General features: G+C 35.6%; 1 protein-coding gene across 10 annotated transcripts in view; it reads right to left on the bottom strand.

The window, feature by feature from the left end:
- The window catches only part of EML5 (EMAP like 5), a 179,400-nt gene that overhangs the window by 25,482 nt on the left and 136,259 nt on the right, over positions 1-17,659 (bottom strand). For 7 of the 10 annotated variants that reach the window (XM_045451798.1, XM_045451795.1, XM_045451794.1 and 4 more), the window contains 8 exons: positions 16,587-16,763; positions 13,848-14,049; positions 13,039-13,165; positions 9,735-9,749; positions 7,300-7,308; positions 3,582-3,660; positions 2,269-2,398; positions 93-191 (listed from right to left, as the gene is read on the bottom strand). In XM_045451798.1, coding sequence (XP_045307754.1) covers positions 93-191; positions 2,269-2,398; positions 3,582-3,660; positions 7,300-7,308; positions 9,735-9,749; positions 13,039-13,165; positions 13,848-14,049; positions 16,587-16,763 — 838 coding nt within the window. The remainder of the gene's footprint in view (positions 1-92; positions 192-2,268; positions 2,399-3,581; positions 3,661-7,299; positions 7,309-9,734; positions 9,750-13,038; positions 13,166-13,847; positions 14,050-16,586; positions 16,764-17,659) is intronic. The other 3 variants (XM_045451797.1, XM_045451796.1, XM_045451805.1) reach the window with 2 other exon arrangements.

Raw genomic sequence — 17,659 nt, forward strand, 5'->3', positions numbered from 1 at the left:
ACCCAAATATATATTTTTTTTCCCTAGGATACTGAATTAATTTGAACAATACAATTACTTAAACTGTTTCTTTTTAAAATACAGAAACATACCTACTTGGCCCGTTGCCACTACGTTGATAAATTTGGGATGCTGATTTACAGTGAGGCACAGTATATCATCATTATGTTCCTGATAAAAACTCTGAGTCCCTATAAAAAAAATTGAGAAAACCTTAAGACATAACAGCCAAAAGCACTTATCTAGAACAATAAAAAATTGCTCTGTTTAACTTAATACATATTTTTTGAGAACTGAATGTGCACATGTTATCATGAGGATGGAAAAAAAAAACCCCAAATCTTTAAAGGGATAGAGTCCTGAAAGTTAACATGAGGTTAAAGACATCAAGCACCACAAGAGAGTGAAGGGGCCTGCTCTGGGAATTCATAGCAGAAAAGATTCTTCTTATCATGGGCATATGGCACTCTTGGACTGACACAACAGATTTTGTTAAAGTGAAGGTGGGTGGGGAAGGGCAATCTAGGTAGAGAAATACTTTAAGCAAAGGTACAAAGACAGGAAAGTACTAAGTATGCATATATATGGTTCATTTGGCTGAAATGTAGGGTCCAGGATAAATGTGAGAGATATGGTTGGAAAGGCAAATTGGAACTAGAATGATAGAGGATTTTGAATGCCAACCTATTAAATTTCATATTTATTATGTAGTCAGTGGGGAGGTACTGAAGAATTCTGATCAGAGAAGGTATGTGATTTACCTAATAGGACTTACAGCGAAGAGACCTTAGACCTGTGATCATGCAAGACGTACTAAAGGTGGGTTTGCCTAAGCACAGTGGTGAGGTGGGAAATGAGGTCAGGAGGATAGGGCGTAGGTTGGGTCCAGATTACAGAGGACCCAGGGTGAATACAGGGTGATCTAGTCCACCCACACTACATCATCCAAAAGTGAAGCAACACAAAACAATTTAACAATGACATTTACCAGATCTAATACTTTAAAACTTCTCTTCGAAGTGAAATGTGCTTCATACTTCCCAGGGCTGACGGTTTAGTGAGAACAACAAGCAAGCAAGTATATGTGCTATTGGCTAAGTTCGAAGATCAGCTAATAGGGCAAAACTTCCTAGACTGTGAACACAGCAATGTATCCCAAACTAGAGAGGACAAATAATGAGAAGTGGAGAGGGACCCAGTCTCCCTTCTGCCCTCTCTCTCTATACCCCATCAGTAGAAAAATGATTAAGGACAAATCATAAAATTAAAGAAAATTACAAGGATAAACATGAAAGTGTATTTACACATTCCTTTCTAGATCATCTTTTCTTACTCTTCTCTATTTTCTTTGGTGAAGCCTCAATTAAAGAGGATTATCTAAGTATTTTTTAAATGGCCAAAATTATTAAATTGAAAATCACCACTAATTTCTGTGTGATCTTGGTGAATCCTTTTCTTTGGGAAACCAAAACAGGACAATCATATTAATGATTAATACTGAGGAGACACGGGGGATTAGGACTCACATAAGCCATTCTTTGCCTGTTCGGAATGAACCATCAGAGGAAAAAGCCAGAAATGTTTGGGCCAAAAAGTCTCTAATTTTACTTCCAACTTTCAGACTTTATGAGGTTTATAATTACACATAAGAAAATTCAAAATTAGATAATGAATGTCACTAGGAGGATTATGATGTCATTCATCATCAGATGATGCTATGAGAATTTATTTGCTTTTCAGCAATCCAATCAGTTAAATTAACATCAAGAAGTATTTTCTCACCTTGAATCAAACAAAAGTATCAGCACAGCAGAGACAGAGGGAAGCAGCCTTCTCACTATCTTCCTTGGCTTTCTGAGGCCTCGGTAAGAACACTGCCCACTTCACCCTACTCTCCAGCAACCACTCACCCAACATGCTACTTTTAATCACTACCTATCAGAGACAACCACCAACCCATCGATTTCATGTTAAGGTTATGGGGAAATAAAGTTAGAAATGGTTTCATTATAAAACATGATTTCAACATACAGTAAGCCTTCACTTCTAATAGAGACCTAGGAGCACTTTGCATTATGAAATCTTTTTCTGCTATATCATTCTCTCTTAAGACTGTAAATTTGGTTACTTGAAATATTACTAGAAAACTCAATACTACGAAGAACATTCTGGACTTGTAATTTATTTGTAGTTTTAACAAAAATTTTAAGATTATAAGTAACAAAATTCTAAACAAAAAGTGGGAGATGGAGAATTGGGGTCTCCTACCGGTAGCAACGTTGTGCAGAATTCCAATGGATGCAGTGTGATAAATTATATCATCACCATCATTTAAATAATGAACGTTATTCCTACAGTCTCTTCCTCGATAGCCAAAAACAAGCTCCAACACAAGGTCCTATAACAATAAAACCATTATATAATTCCTTATATCTAAATGTTCACCATTATTTTTGTATACAGCACTGGTATCTTCAGTCAAAATGGAGGATGCATTTTGATGCTTTACAATTTTTGAATACAAAATTTAGACCTGCTTTGGGCAGCTGAAACACTCCATACTTTTCTACATATATAAAAAGGAAAAGGGAATCACAAGGTCATCTGATTTGAAAAATTTTAGTTGTTAGGAGTTCATGTGTTAAACACTGAGATACTTATGTGCAAAAGAATATTTCGATTTGTGTTGTTAGTAAAAATATGTAATCTGCGCATATAACTCAGGATACATTATGTCCAAGTGACATACTTTTGAGGAGCCAAATAGTACATCAGACACTGGTACAGAAAACTAAGTACATCATCTATGATAACTCATGCTAGAGTTCTAGCACATAATTCTGCCACTGAAAATGCCCGTTTTTTTGACTTTGTGAGGCTTCCCAGAGGGGAGGAGTACGACAATCATTGTCCTGCAGATTTACGCCTCATTTTTGACCTGGTTCAGCACAGTTTGCTTGTGGCTACTGATATTGGAATTAATTAAATGTCTGGGAGAGCTTTCCTTCTTGCTCAATTATTGTGGAAAGTTTCTTTGTTTGAAAGTAGAGCCTTCAAAGAACCCTTCAATGAACCCAGTGAATGTATCACATGAAGGACAAACTTTGACTTCTAAATTCAAAACACTAAGCTTAAGACACTGCTAAGGCATCTGTGATTCTATAAGCCATAGGTCATTCACATATATTTACATTTAGAAGTTTTTTGAGAGACAGTTCAATTCAGAATATTATTCACGGAAGACTAAAAAAAAAGACAAATAAAAAATAAAAAGAAATGAAGGATATCAATCCAAAACTCAGACTTGACAGTTAACAATTAGTTTTTACAACCAAACAAAAAAGATTACTCAGAGGCACCTGGCTGGCTTGGTCAGTAGAACATGCGACTCAATCTGAGGGACTGAACCCCACGTTGGGTGTAGAGATTACTTAAAAATGAAATCTTAAAAAAAGTTATTCAATATATTTATTTTCTTACAAACTAATGACAACACTTGGCTGTCTTACAAGAAGGAAATAGAATAAATTCTGAATACATTTTAAAGCACAAGGTAACACAGGGGAGTGGGTTCTCCTTACCTCTATGGGTCTCTTTTTCTTGCCAACATTGTTTGTCTGGAGTTTTTCTGGCCTTGGTGGGGCTCTGCTCACGGGGGGCCTGAAATAGGAAAGTGGGAATGAGGAAAGGCATCCATCACTGTGCACCTTCACTGAGCCTCCCTCACCCGCCCTCCAAAGAGAGATATCTGACATGCCTTCACAAAAACGAACCCCATCTGTGTTCCTCACTATACTGTGGCCTCTTTACATTTTTTAAGGCAGGAAGGTGCAAAGAAGATATGAGAGCTTTTATTCATTTTAACTTCTTTGATGTATGTTTCATAATGTAAATAATACATTAACACAAGAACAGACTATTTATAAGTATACAAATATTAGTTTAATGGCTCAAAAACTTTTTGTTGGAATGCATTATAACAAAGTCTGAGTCACTGCTCTAAAGTTTCTATCACAGTACTGTGCACATGGCAAGTATCTGATACATCCTTCTTGAATTTTGAAAACATTTCTGTGAACTTTCTATACTGTTGGCAACATAAATCATGTCCGAATTCAAATTTGTACTCGTTACCTACTCTCCTCCAGGCCCTTTACCTTTCCTTCCTCCTCAAGTCTACAGTAAGGTTAATGGCATCACCATCAGTTAGTCAAGCAAACATTTTATAGTTACATAGCACTACAAACTATACAACACTCTGTAAAAGATAATTACTATTACTATGGCCTTCAACTCTTTCTCTTCTCCATTCTATTTACTAAACATCAACTTCACTTTTGGAGGAGCTCTCATATCTAGCCCCTTCCTCTCTGTTTCTACTACTAGTTTAGGATCTTTTTATAATATCCCATTAGGTGTACAGAGTTCCCATTGTGAATTTAAATGTGGAGGCTCTTAAAATGCCTAGGTATAAACTTAACCCAACAGGTAAAGTACTTGCACTGTGAAAACCCATAAAACACTGATGAAAGAAACTGAAGATGACACAAACAAATGGAAAGATATTCCATACTCATGGATTAAAAGCATTAATATTGTTTAAGTGTCCATGCTACCCAAAGCAATCTACAGATTCAATGCAATTCCTATCAAAATACCAACAGCATTTTTCACAAAACTGGAACCAATAATACTAAAATTTGTATGGAACCACAAAAGACTGCAAATAGCCAAAGCAATCTTGAGAAAGAAAAAAAAAAATCCAGAGGTATCACAATTCCAGATTTCAAGCTATGTTACAAAGCTATAGTAATCAAAACAGTATGGTACTGGCACAAAAACAGACACACAGATCAATGGAACAGGACAAAGAACCCAGAAAGAAACCAATGGTTATATGGTTAATTAATCTATGACAAAGGATGCAAAAATATACAATGGGGAAAAGACAGTTTTTCAGTAAATGGTCCTGGGAAAACCAGACAGTTAGATGTAAAAGAACTGGATCAATTTTTAACTAATTTCCCTGACATCAGCTATAACAACATTTTTCTAGATGGTCTCCTAAGGCATGGGAAACAAAAGCAAAAATAAACTGGGGACTACACCAAAATAAAAAGCTTTTGCACAGCAAAAGGAACCATCAACAAAACAAAAAGGCAACTTACTGAATGGGAGAAGACATCTGCAAATGATATATCCGATAAAGGGTTAATATCTAAAATATATAAAGAGCTTCTATAACTCAATACAAAAAAAAAAAACAAAAAAAAAACCTGATTAAAAAATGGGCAGAGGCCCTGAGTAGATATTTCTCCAAAGAAGACAGATGACTGACAGATACATAAAAAGATGTTCAACATCACTAATCACCAGGGAAATGCAAATGAAAACCCCAATATCACGTTACACTTGTTAGAACAGCTAAAGCAAAAAAGACAAGAAATAACAAGCGTTGGCAAGGATATGTAGAAAAAAGAACCTTCGTGCATTGTTGGTGGGAAATGTAAATTGATACAGCCACTGTGGAAAACAGTATGGAGGTTCCTCAAAAAATTAAAAATAGAAATACCATACGATCCAACAGTTCCACTCTTGGATATTTATCCCCCCTCCAAAATGAATACATTAATTCAAAAAATATATGCACTCCTATGTTTACTGCAGCATTATTTATAATGGCCAAGATACGGAAGCGACCTAAATGTCCATTGGTAGACAAATGGATAAGACAGGTGTGCACGCATGTGCACACGCACACGCGCACACACACACCATGGACTATTACACAGCCATTAAAAAGGATGAGATATTGTTTGTGACAATGTGGATGGACAGAGGGTATTATGCTAAGTGAAATAAATCAGACAAAGACAAATACCATATGATTTCCCTCATATGTGGAATATTAAAAAAATAAACCCAAACGAATCAGCAAACAAAAGGCATAATGAGACTTATAAATACAGATAACACTGACGGTTTCCAGAGGGGAGATATGGGGATGGGCAAAATGGGTGAAGGGTAGGGGGAGATACAGCCTTCCCATTATGGAATGAATAAGTCACAAGAATAAAAGGCGCAACATAAGGAATGCAGTGAATGATATTGTAATAACAATGTATGGGGACAGATGGTAGCTGTACTTGTAGTGAGCAGAGCATAATGTATAAACTTGCCAAATCACTATGTTGCACACCTGAAACTAAAGTAACACTGTGTGCCAACTATACCCAAATAAAAAAACAAAAACAAAACTGGGGAGGCTCTTTTCCTAAATTTGTGTGTTTAATTTAAAAAACCCACCTCATTTGGTTTATTTTTATCCCAGATAACCATTAGTTAAATATTTAATAATCTGAACACTGGATACAAATCAATCATGCTATCAACTCCCCTTTCCAAATTTTAAGTTAGTATTCAATTTGTAACAACTAAATCAGATAATGATACAAACTGACTTTCCCGTAGGAAAAAAATCCAACATGTGTGATAAAGAGTATAAATTTAAAGGCTAACAACATATTTATATTTTCACAATTTCCAGGTTACACATCTATAAAAGTAAATGAAATGTTCTGTCGTGAACACGCAATACAAAAGAAGTACATATGTTCATATGTAATGTAAAGTAGAATGCAGAAGTACAGAAACTGTGGCTGGTGACATAAAAATTACATGCACAAAGAACTTTTCAAATTACCACAAAAATTTTGGTTTTGAACCTTTTTCGTATACTTTTTTGGATGTCCATAAGTAATAAATAGAGTTCAACTTGAAGTATTTAACATTTGAAAAGCTTCTCTTAGGGACCATTTTATTTGTTTTTAATTTTTAAAAATTTTATTTATTTACTTTTTCTTAGGACCATTTTAAAGAATAATAGCAGGCTTGGCTTTTCTTCCAAGTCAGTTTTGTTGGTGAACTTCATTTGGTGTTACCACCTGACAGCTTTAATTGTAATCCAAACAACAAACAGGTAATTTTGATCTATATAAGCCTCTGTAACAATTAAGCATATCTTAATTTTTTCAAGTAATTTATATAATTACTGTTTAAATAAAGCTATACAACTTATGAAATTATACAAGTTGAACAAATAAAGTTTTGGTAAAGCAGTTATTTATGTAGCAGAAATCCGGTAATTAAGATGCTGCTCATTTCAGTGATACTTATTTCAAAGGGGAAAAGCGTGGAAAACTGTTAACACCAAGCAACACAGCTCATTAATGGTAAATATGAAAGATGATAAAAATACATAATTAGGTCTGGTATAATATAGCAAAGAGAGGGGATTACCTGGAACCTCTTTTCAGCAGCAGATGAAAAAGGGAAAAGATTACAACACAAATTTGAATTTAAAACACTAGTAAAAATACTTCTGTACTAAATATTTTTACAAGTTTAATGCAGACCATACTGCATGTATTAAAGGCCTATTGTTATTTATTACTGCATATTAGAAAAGCTCCAGTTACTCCATGAATGGCAGGAAAATCAGAAGGAAGTAAAAACAGAAAAATGGGCATTGAACATGTTCTGTGTTGTAAATATTAAAGCTTACCATTCATATTTTTCTACAGTGTACTCTGAATTTCAAACAAAACACTGATGCTTATTTTTATTCTTAAGAATGGGCACTAAAATGTTAACCAACTTAAAAGGCTGGTAGCACTGGGGATGCTATTAAGGAAATTGTCTAAGGAGGTGAAGTAGGTCCTCCTGACCCAAGGGGGTGTCCCAGTCAGCCAGTCCAAACCAGCGGGCAATGTGAGTTACTCAAGATCATGCTAGATTTAGGATTTTTCTAGTAAAGGAGATAACTTTTAAAAAATCCCTTTAATAATATGATCACCAAAACAGAACTGAAAGAGATCACAAAAGTCATCTCATCCATCCTCCTACTGAAACAAGGGAGTCTTCACATGTCTAGAACATCTCTTTGTAGCACCGATGACAAACGGTCATCTAAAGTCTGCATGGAGGGGCGCCTGGGTGGCGCAGTCGGTTAAGCGTCCGACTTCAGCCAGGTCACGATCTCGCCGTCCGTGAGTTCGAGCCCTGCATCGGGCTCTGGGCTGATGGCTCGGAGCCTGGAGCCTGTTTCCGATTCTGTGTCTCCCTCTCTCTCTGCCCCTCCCCCGTTCATGCTCTGTCTCTCTCTGTTCCAAAAATAAATAAACGTTGAAAAAAAAAATTAAAAAAAAAAAAAAAAAGTCTGCATGGAAACTGCTCATGAAAAGAAGGTCACTTCTCCCTTCCATTAACACCCAAGACAACAACTGTATCTCCACTTAGCTTTGTTTTGAAACAAGTAACTTCCACTGTAAACTGTCAGCGTCCCTTTAAAATGCAGAGATCAGTCCTGAATAAGTTACTTCAGATCTGAGGCTAGATCTGAATGTTTTATTTCTGCTAAGATAGTGTGGGGCTTTGTAGAAGTTACATCACACTCTAGACTTCTATCTTTGCCCTCACTTTTTTTTTTTAATTAGAGCATGAGCAGGGGAGAGAGAGCCTGAGTTGGGGAGAAGGGCAGAGGAGGGGGGAGAGAGGGGGGGAGAGAAGGGGGGAGGGAGGAGAGAGAGGGAAGGAGGGAGAGAGAGGGAAGGAGAGAGAGAGAGGGAAGGAGGGGGGAAGGATGGAGGGCGGAGGGAGAGGGAGGGAGGCTGACTCTTAAGTAGGCTCCATGGTTAGTGTGGAGCCTGATGCAGGGCTCTATCTTATGACCCTAGGACTGTGACCTGAGCCAAAATCAAGAGTCAGACATTCAATGGACTGAGCCACACAGGTGCCCCCCACACATCACTCATTTAAAACAAATAATGAGGGACGCCTGGGTGGCGCAGTCGGTTAAGCATCCGACTTCAGCCAGGTCACGATCTCGCGGTCCGTGAGTTCGAGCCCCACGTCAGGCTCTGGGCTGATGGCTCAGAGCCTGGAGCCTGTTTCCGATTCTGTGTCTCCCTCTCTCTCTGCCCCTCCCCCGTTCATGTTCTGTCTCTCTCTGTCCCAAAAATAAATAAACGTTGAAAAAAAATTTTTTTTAATAAAAAAAATAAAAATAAAACAAATAATGAATTTTTGCTGTCTACCAAATAAGTTAAGGAGTGCCTAATACCTGAGTTTCTGTACAATCTGGTCTCAAATCTATTTTTTTCATCCTTATCTCCCAGCATTTTCCTAATGGTACCTTTTTTTCTAAAATAGACTGGCTTTTTCCACACGGTCCTGTTTCAGAAACTGCCTGAAGACATTTTCATCTCACTAAAAGGGAGTTGTAAAAGTGTTCCAGAGAGTCCTTTTGTGCACATACCATTTTATTAAACATACAAATATCATCACCGCCCTATGTTAACATTTTTAAATGAATGTATAAATACACATTAAACAAAACTAACAGGTCTATAAATTGAATAGTTTGTCATTGATAAATATGTGTGGTTAACTATTTTTATGAGCCTCCGACACTTACAGAGAAACAAACTATCTGCACTTTGTGAATAGTCATGTGTAAAACCAAATGACCATCAAGAAGAACCTCAGCAACATCCACATACTACACATACAAATGCAATTTTTCTGTAGGATTTATTTCACTTTATAATTTTCTTGACAAATGTAGTTCAATGTTTTATAGGGAAAAAAAATCAATACCTGAAAATACTATAGAGATCAAAACAGAACAAAGAATAAATAATGGAATATAATATTTTATTTAATAAAACACTTACCTTACTACCCCCTGCCTTTGAAAGGAGCAAGAGGAAAAAAAGAAACACTGATGATGAATAATTGATGGAAACTGATGATTAAAAGGTAGCAGTTAAGTAAACAGAAGAAAGGAAACATCAATACAATTCTAAAGAAACACAAAAATGCCTAAATTTTATGCTACACTGTTCGGAACATTTTTATTAAAAAATATTGAAAATCTGACTGATGACTACTTTAAATATACAAGATTTGCTACAAAAAGAAAAACATAAAATTATTAAAGTCATTTAGGAAAAAAGGCCCTGTAAAAGTATGGACCAAGTAGAGTAGTTATCAATTGTCATCAGAAACATTTTCTTAAGTGGATATTTGACAAGTATTTGTTTTAACTGTTTATAGTTAAATGTTTTGTTTCTTATTTGATAACAATAATATATTTTATTTAAAATACAAAAACAATTATATAGACATTATCTCACAAATATATACAAAATTGGCAAAAGAAATGTCTTCCTTTTTTCTCCTTTGATTCTCTCATTTTATGAAAACGAAGGCTAACTAGGAGTCATTTCTGTCTTTGGCCTTAGCATTTTCAAAAGAATTCAGCAGAGTTGAAATTATAAAACAAACTGAGAACAAATGCAAAACAATTCAAAAATAATTTTGAAAGATTTAGCTGTAAAAAAAAAATAAGCTAACAGCAAAGATTATGAAGTGTCAAATATTTTTTTTCATTTTTTAAAAAGTATATTTATTTTGAGAGACAGCGTGAACAGGGGAGGGACAGAGAGAGAGAGAGGACAGGGAGAGAAAGAATCCCAAGCAGGTTCCTCACTGTCAACGCAGAGCCTGATGCGGGGCTCGATCTAATTGTGAGATCATGACAGTCAAAATCAAGAGTCTGATGCTTGACCCACTGAGCCACCAGGCGCCCATCAAGCATTTTTCATGAGCAGTAAAATCCTTACATCTGTCAGAACTTGGGTCACTTTATTAATAAAGGAGGAGTTTTAAGTGTTTTACCCTGAACGATGGGCTACATCATTAAAACTAGGTCACATTTTCTAATATACCTAATTTATCTGATAAATGATAGTATTTTTATTAAAAATCAATATAATAAATAAAAAAGATTTATGGGAAGGTCTAGAGTTCCTTCTTCCTTATAGTACACTCTTTACTTTTCATTACCTGTAAAATATAATTTCAGAAATATTAAACACTGTACTGCACAAATCCTCACTAGGAACATCTACATTTGCACAATTCTATGTATTTCTCTAATTAATGGATTATATAGGTATTGTTCATTCCTTTGTGGATATTTAGTTTCAGGGAGTGTTTTAGTACTAACCAGGTATCTTCCTCAGGTGATTCTATATTTCATTCCCAGGGAGGGGTGGTGAAGACTTACTACCTAAATTCTTTATATATATCATTTTTCATTTTATAAAATACTCTAGGGGTGCCTGGGTGGCTCAGTCGGTTAAGGGAGGGAGACACAGAATATGAAGCAGGTTCCAGGTTCCAGGCTCCCAGCTGTCAGCACAGAGCTCCATCAGGGGCTCGAACACATCAACCATGAGATCATGACCTGAGCCGAAGTCGAACGCTCAACCAACTCAGTCACCCAGAAGCCCCAAACCTATCTCTAATTTAATACTGTGCCTCTTTATATGTGATGACAAAATGGATACTCACCATGTTGTCCCCCTATCCATAAGGGACGCCAATGCAATTATCTGAGAATTCATCAGCAAAAGGGCACCTGGAAAAGCTGCTGTGGAGGCATGACTGAACACCTCCCAAGAACTTCCGCGGGAACTTTGCGGCTCGTCAGTTCAGAGATCTCTAGCTCCCCCCCTCCATCATTAACATGGCCCTCATCCTCCCATCCTTCTCCCTGAACATCAGCTGCAGCGCAAACTCAAACCCTTCTGCCAATGCTTTCTGGTCATTTCTATCCAGCTGAGCCCCAGGGGCCTTCAGCACTACCCTCACTGACTAGACATTTACTCGAATTTTCTACAAATTCTGTCCAATGTGAGTGAACTCCCTTGTCATTTTAACTTCTCCCTCAAATATTCGTACCAACTTCTCATAACAGTTTTCCTCAACACAGTTTTCGACAGAAGACGTCACTGCTGTTCCCACCTCCTACTCCTCCTTGGTTCCTCACTGCAGTTTCTGGATAATTTTTCCTTTATCATTTCTTAAAAACTTCACTTTTGAAATCCATGTCATTCGTTGATCCATATACCTCTTCACAGTTCTCCATATTCCCTAATGATTATTATGTTCACAATCCCTCTCTTGACCTGTCCTCTAACTCAGAGACTTTATTAAAAAATTCTCTCCTCATAAAATTGCTGTGTGCACAGCCTTTATTTTTGGTTTGCTGCTTCCAGACAAAGACCAGTAATTCCCATTCTCTAATGGGACGCTACTTCCACTTGCCTTCTGGAAATTTTTTAATTTTTTTTTTTAACACTAAAAATTTTTTTTAATGTTTACTTTTGAGACAGAGACAGACAGAGAACAAGCCGGGGAGGGGCAGAGAGAGAGGGAGACACAGAATCTGAAGCAGGCTCCAGGCCCTGAGCTGTCAGCACAAACCGCGAGATCATGACTTGAGCTGAAGTCGGATGCTTATGCTTAATTGACTGAGCCACCCAGATGCCCCAGAAAAAAAATTTTTAAATAATGATTTTCTATCCTTGATTAAAGGTGCATGGATAAAAACGCCTTTTCAAAGTTTAATCCTACCTCTGCTCATGTGCTTCCTAAAACATACTTGGTATTGGATTCAATTTTTATTATCTCCTACAATCCCCTCACATATATTAATAGAAGTTAGCAAATAATATTCTTTTAATCATATAGACTTTATATATTCCCTACACTATTGGCAAGAGACAGTGACATCACTAAAACGTATTTAAGAACAAATATATTTTCTAAGAGGTGCTGGGAGCTGTAAAATGCAAGAGTACCACTGTTACTTAGTTTTTGCAAAAATTCAAACAGTAAATTCAATTTTTTACAAAATTTTTTAATGTTTATTTATTTTTGAGAGACAGAGAGAGACAGAGCGTGAGCAGAGGAGGGGCAGAGAGAGAGAGAGGGAGACCCAGAATCCGAAGCAGGCTCCAGGCTCTGAGCTGTCAGCAGAGCCTGACGCGGGACTTGAGCTCATGAGCCATGAGATCATGACCTGAGCCAAAGTCGGAAGTTGAACTGTTTGAGCCACCCAGGTGCCCCTAAATTCAATTTTCAAAACCAATATATTTTTCTTCATCTAGTTTTAAATTTGACTGTTACCTCTCATCAACTGAGGGTTCCTTCTGTTGCAAATGAGGCTTGACTCCAAACATTGGGCGAATATTTGTTGATAAGGCTCTAATGGTGTAACTGATTTCATTCTCTCTTGTAACATCACTGTCATAACCTGCCATCAAAACATAAGAATTATTCTCTAAGTTACAACTGAGGAGCTCTATTATGATCTTATAAATTGGATTCAAGGATGTTCAACAGTATAAAATAAGTTAAATAAACTGTGTTATAGTCAAATTATGAAATAATATACAGCCAATAAAAAAATGATGTAGAATTTTTAATGATACGTAACAAATGTTTTTGAAATATTACTAAGAGAGAATATTAGCCTACAAAACATAAATTCAATATAATATCATTTTTGTTAAAAACCAGAATGCCTCAACATGTTAACAAAAGTTACCTCTGAGTGGTCAAATTATGGATACTGTGTTTATTTTTTTTTTTGCAAAATGTATTTTCTAACTTTTCTATAATGAGCTGGTCTCATTTGTGTATCAGGAAAAGATGAAAATCATTTGAAAATACTAAGTTCAATACTACAAAATTTACTTTAGTACTTACTTGAAGTAGCATTATCATACATTTGTAGATAAAGAATATATTTAAGCCATCAATACATGCCAGCATGTTATTTTTGAGTCATAAAATCAATTTTGGTGTTAAACAGATGACAAAGACTAAAACCACAATTATTCTAACATTATTATTACTTGTTTAACCGCTGTAGTTTAAATCCGTGGTGCTAAATTGTTTCTATGCTTTTGTTAAAATATTTAAAAATGACATACCCCCATCTTCTTCAGAATCTGTATCAGATTCTTCACTATCACAAGGTCTTTTTTCTCGATAGCCCTCCATTTCATTTGTCCAAACCATTAAAGACATATCTGCACCTCCTAAGGTAACCAACATGCTGTCATCGTAGGTCCAGCGAACATTTGTGACATGTGTACTATGGGCCACATACCTCTTAAACTTTCCAAATTTTCCCTAAAGATGAAAACAAAAATGTTATTACTTGAAAATGGTCAGTTATAATTTTGAATTTATTTCTTAATATACGATTGGAAATTAATCATCACAAAGTCATCTTGTAAAAAAAACCAGAAAATACTGAAATTCACTAGAATAAAAAATGACAATTTCCAAACCTGTTGACAACAGGATAAAACTAGTAGTCCCACACATTGTTAGTACTACGGGCACAACCGTTTTGAAAATCAACTTGGTATTGTGCATTAAAAGCATAAGAATGCCCTGACCTTTGACTCACCAATCCCCCCACTTCTAGGGGTCTATGCTAAGAAAATTCTACGTGTGCAAAAAATTTTCACCAAAGTACCCACAGCAGTGAAAAAATTTAAATACCTTAAATGTTCAATAAAGTAATAGCTAACTACAGTAGATGTCTATGGAAAAGTACATATCTGTTCAAAAAAATGGCTCTGCAGACATATTATTGCTGGAAATAGACACAATAACTGAAAAGGATATAAATGCTTATGTACAGCATGGCCATATTAACAAAAAGTAATTATCAACCCTTTTGGAATATACTCATGTAAATATCTTTCATCTCAATTCATTAGTGTTTTTGTTTATAAGCAGTACCCACAAAAATATATTTTTTATTTTAAAAATCAAGAAAAACACAAGTAATAGACACTGACAACTTTTAAATCTAGAACACTAGCATAACACTAACAAATTAAGTAAGTAAATTTCAGATCAATGTATTATAAGCAAGTTTTAGATGGACATCTTTTCAAAGGTATTAAAATAATAAATGTCTTAAAATACAGTGATAGCTAAAACAGTGAATTCTTTGCAAAAGACTCCTAATAAATGCTACCTCAAATAGAAGGGGGGATCTGTCACCGAAACACTGCAAGAAGATACTTTCTCTAAGATTTTGTGGTTCTTGTTATACAGAAGTGAAGCAGGAATCCATAGATGATTATCCTAGAACCTATTCTTAAGGCATCTATACCATCTAGAATGCTAGAAGTGAAGTTTCTGACCCATCAATGCCTTATTATATTAACATGAGCAGTTACTTAAGACCACCAATATCATAAGATTTCAGTGCCCTATTTCAAATTTATGTTTATGTTTAGGTTATACTATATAAGTGATCCTTGAACAACATGGGTTTGAAGTGCATAGAGCCACTTATATGCAAATACTTTTCAATAAACACAGTACAGTCCTATAAATGTTCTCTTCCTTATTATTTTTGTAATAACATTTTCTTTTCTCTAGCTTACTTTATTGTAAGAATATAGTATATAATACACATAACATACAAAATATGTGTTAATTGACCTTATGCTATCAGTAAGGCCTCAAGTCAACAGTAGGCGATTAGTAAAGTTTTGGGGGAGTCAAAGGTTGTATGTGGATTTTTGACTGTATGGGGGTTGGCAACCCAACCCCCACGTTGTTCAAGGGCCAAATGTGCATCTGAATTAGTAACAATTAAGAATTAATGCATCTGGACTTGATATATGAATTTTATTTTTATGCCAAGTGAAAGCCTAATGTTTTCCAGTAGTTTGAAAAGAGGAGAAAGCAATAAGAGAATTCAATCTTCACACAGCACTGGCATATAGCACTCCAAAGGTTCTGTACAATCTAGTTTAAGCAATATAACATCATTCATTACATTGAATCAGGTCTATTTTAATTTTATAGGTATTTTATAGTATCTTGTATCTAATAGTTAAAACATTTTGAACTTTAAAGCTATAAATATAGTTTGTATTTACTGTTAATGGTATATATTTAACCAAAAGAATACTAAAATTATTTAATATTAGGGATAAAAGAAATGTTTCTTCTAAAAGGGATATTTTTATTACTTGATATTGAGAAACACCGTACAATATAACTTAAGGCATGAAATCATAAATTATAATACTAATTCTAAGTAAAAGCTATATAGGTGCCTGGGTGGACTCAGTAGGTTAAGCATCCAACTCTTGATTTTGGCTCAGGTCATGATCCCAGGGTTTATGGGATCGAGCCCCAGGTCAGGCTCTGCACTGACAGCATAGAGCCTGCTTGGGATTCTTTCTCTCAGCCCTTCCCCAACTCAAATGTGTGTGCACTCTCTTTCCCAAAATAAGTAAACATTTTTTTAAATAATTTTTTTAATGTTTATATTTATTTTTGAGACAGTGAGAGACAGAGCATGAGCGGGGAGGGGCAGAGAGAGACGGAGACACAGAACCTGAAGCAGACTCCAGGCTCTGAGCTGTCAGCATAGAACCCGACGTGGGGCTCGAACTCGTCAGCCATGGGATCATGACCTGAGCCGAAGTCTGATGCTCAACCGACTGAGCCACCCAGGCACCTCATAAGTAAACATTTTTTTAAAAGTTATAAATATGATGTCAAAAATAGGATTCTAAACTTTTCATATTACATATGTAATACTCATTACAACAATGAAATACTATGAAAGCATACGACCTTAACCATTTTTATAATTAAGATCATTATGGGAGTTAAAGAAAAACACATACTTTAGCAGGATATCTAAATAACTTCACAAATCCCAAATCATCCCCAGTAGCTAGGACCATTTTGTCACTGGTGAGGCAAGAGGCAGTTATATCTGTGACTTCTCCAATTACTGGCCAAATTCCCTCACAGCATAAACCAAGCACACTTGTCCATGATGCCCAACAAATTTTTTCTACCTAAAAAGGAAAAAAAGGCTGTAACTTTGTAATATCTAAACCTTAAAAATTAACAACAAAAATCTGAATGTTTCTTTATAATTATATATGTCACAAGTAAAATTAAAATTTTAATAAAAATAGTTAAATTATTAGTTTTCTTGTTTTTTGTAGCTTCCCAAGGCCACTAATCCCTGTAGAAAAATTTTAACATAACATTATTCAACATGTACTTATTATACACCTGTATGTTTTACATGCTGAGAATTCAGTGATAATAAGACAGTTTCTGCTCTTAGAATAATCAAGTAGTTTATACCTCATGTCTAAATTTCTAATACTTTAGAGGCATGTTTTCCAATTAATCATTACTGGAAATAAAGAACTTTACTGACAGACCTTCTCTTTATTAAGCCACTTTAATATTAAATGTGTTTAGCCTCTCTTCTTCAGCCCTGTCAAAAAATTATGCTAATACCATCAGTCACAAAACCAAACACAGGGTGCCTGGGAGGCTCAGTTGGTTAAGCATCTGGTCTTCGTGTCAGCTCAGGTCATGATATCACCATTCGTGGGATCAAGACTAGTTCCATGCTGATGGCACAAAGCCTGCTTGGAGTTCTCTCTCTCTCTCTCTCTCTCTCTCTCTCTCTCTCTCTCTCTCTCTCTCTTCCCTCCACTACTCTCGCTGTCTCTCAAAATAAATAAATAAACTTAAAAAAAAAAAAAGATCATTGAAGAAAAAAAGCCAAACACCTTCTTTTCCTTTTTTCTTTTTCTTTAAATTTGCCAACAAACATCTTAGGCATGTGGGTTCCAAAAGATTTGATAGACATGCAATACTCCCACCTAAGATAGAGTGTCTATGTTTGCTTCTCTTTGAGAAAAGCAACTGAAGCACAGCTAGACATAAAAGT

Source organism: Leopardus geoffroyi, chromosome B3, assembly GCF_018350155.1.
Source record: "Leopardus geoffroyi isolate Oge1 chromosome B3, O.geoffroyi_Oge1_pat1.0, whole genome shotgun sequence".
In the NCBI taxonomy this organism is placed as follows: Eukaryota; Metazoa; Chordata; class Mammalia; order Carnivora; family Felidae; genus Leopardus; species Leopardus geoffroyi.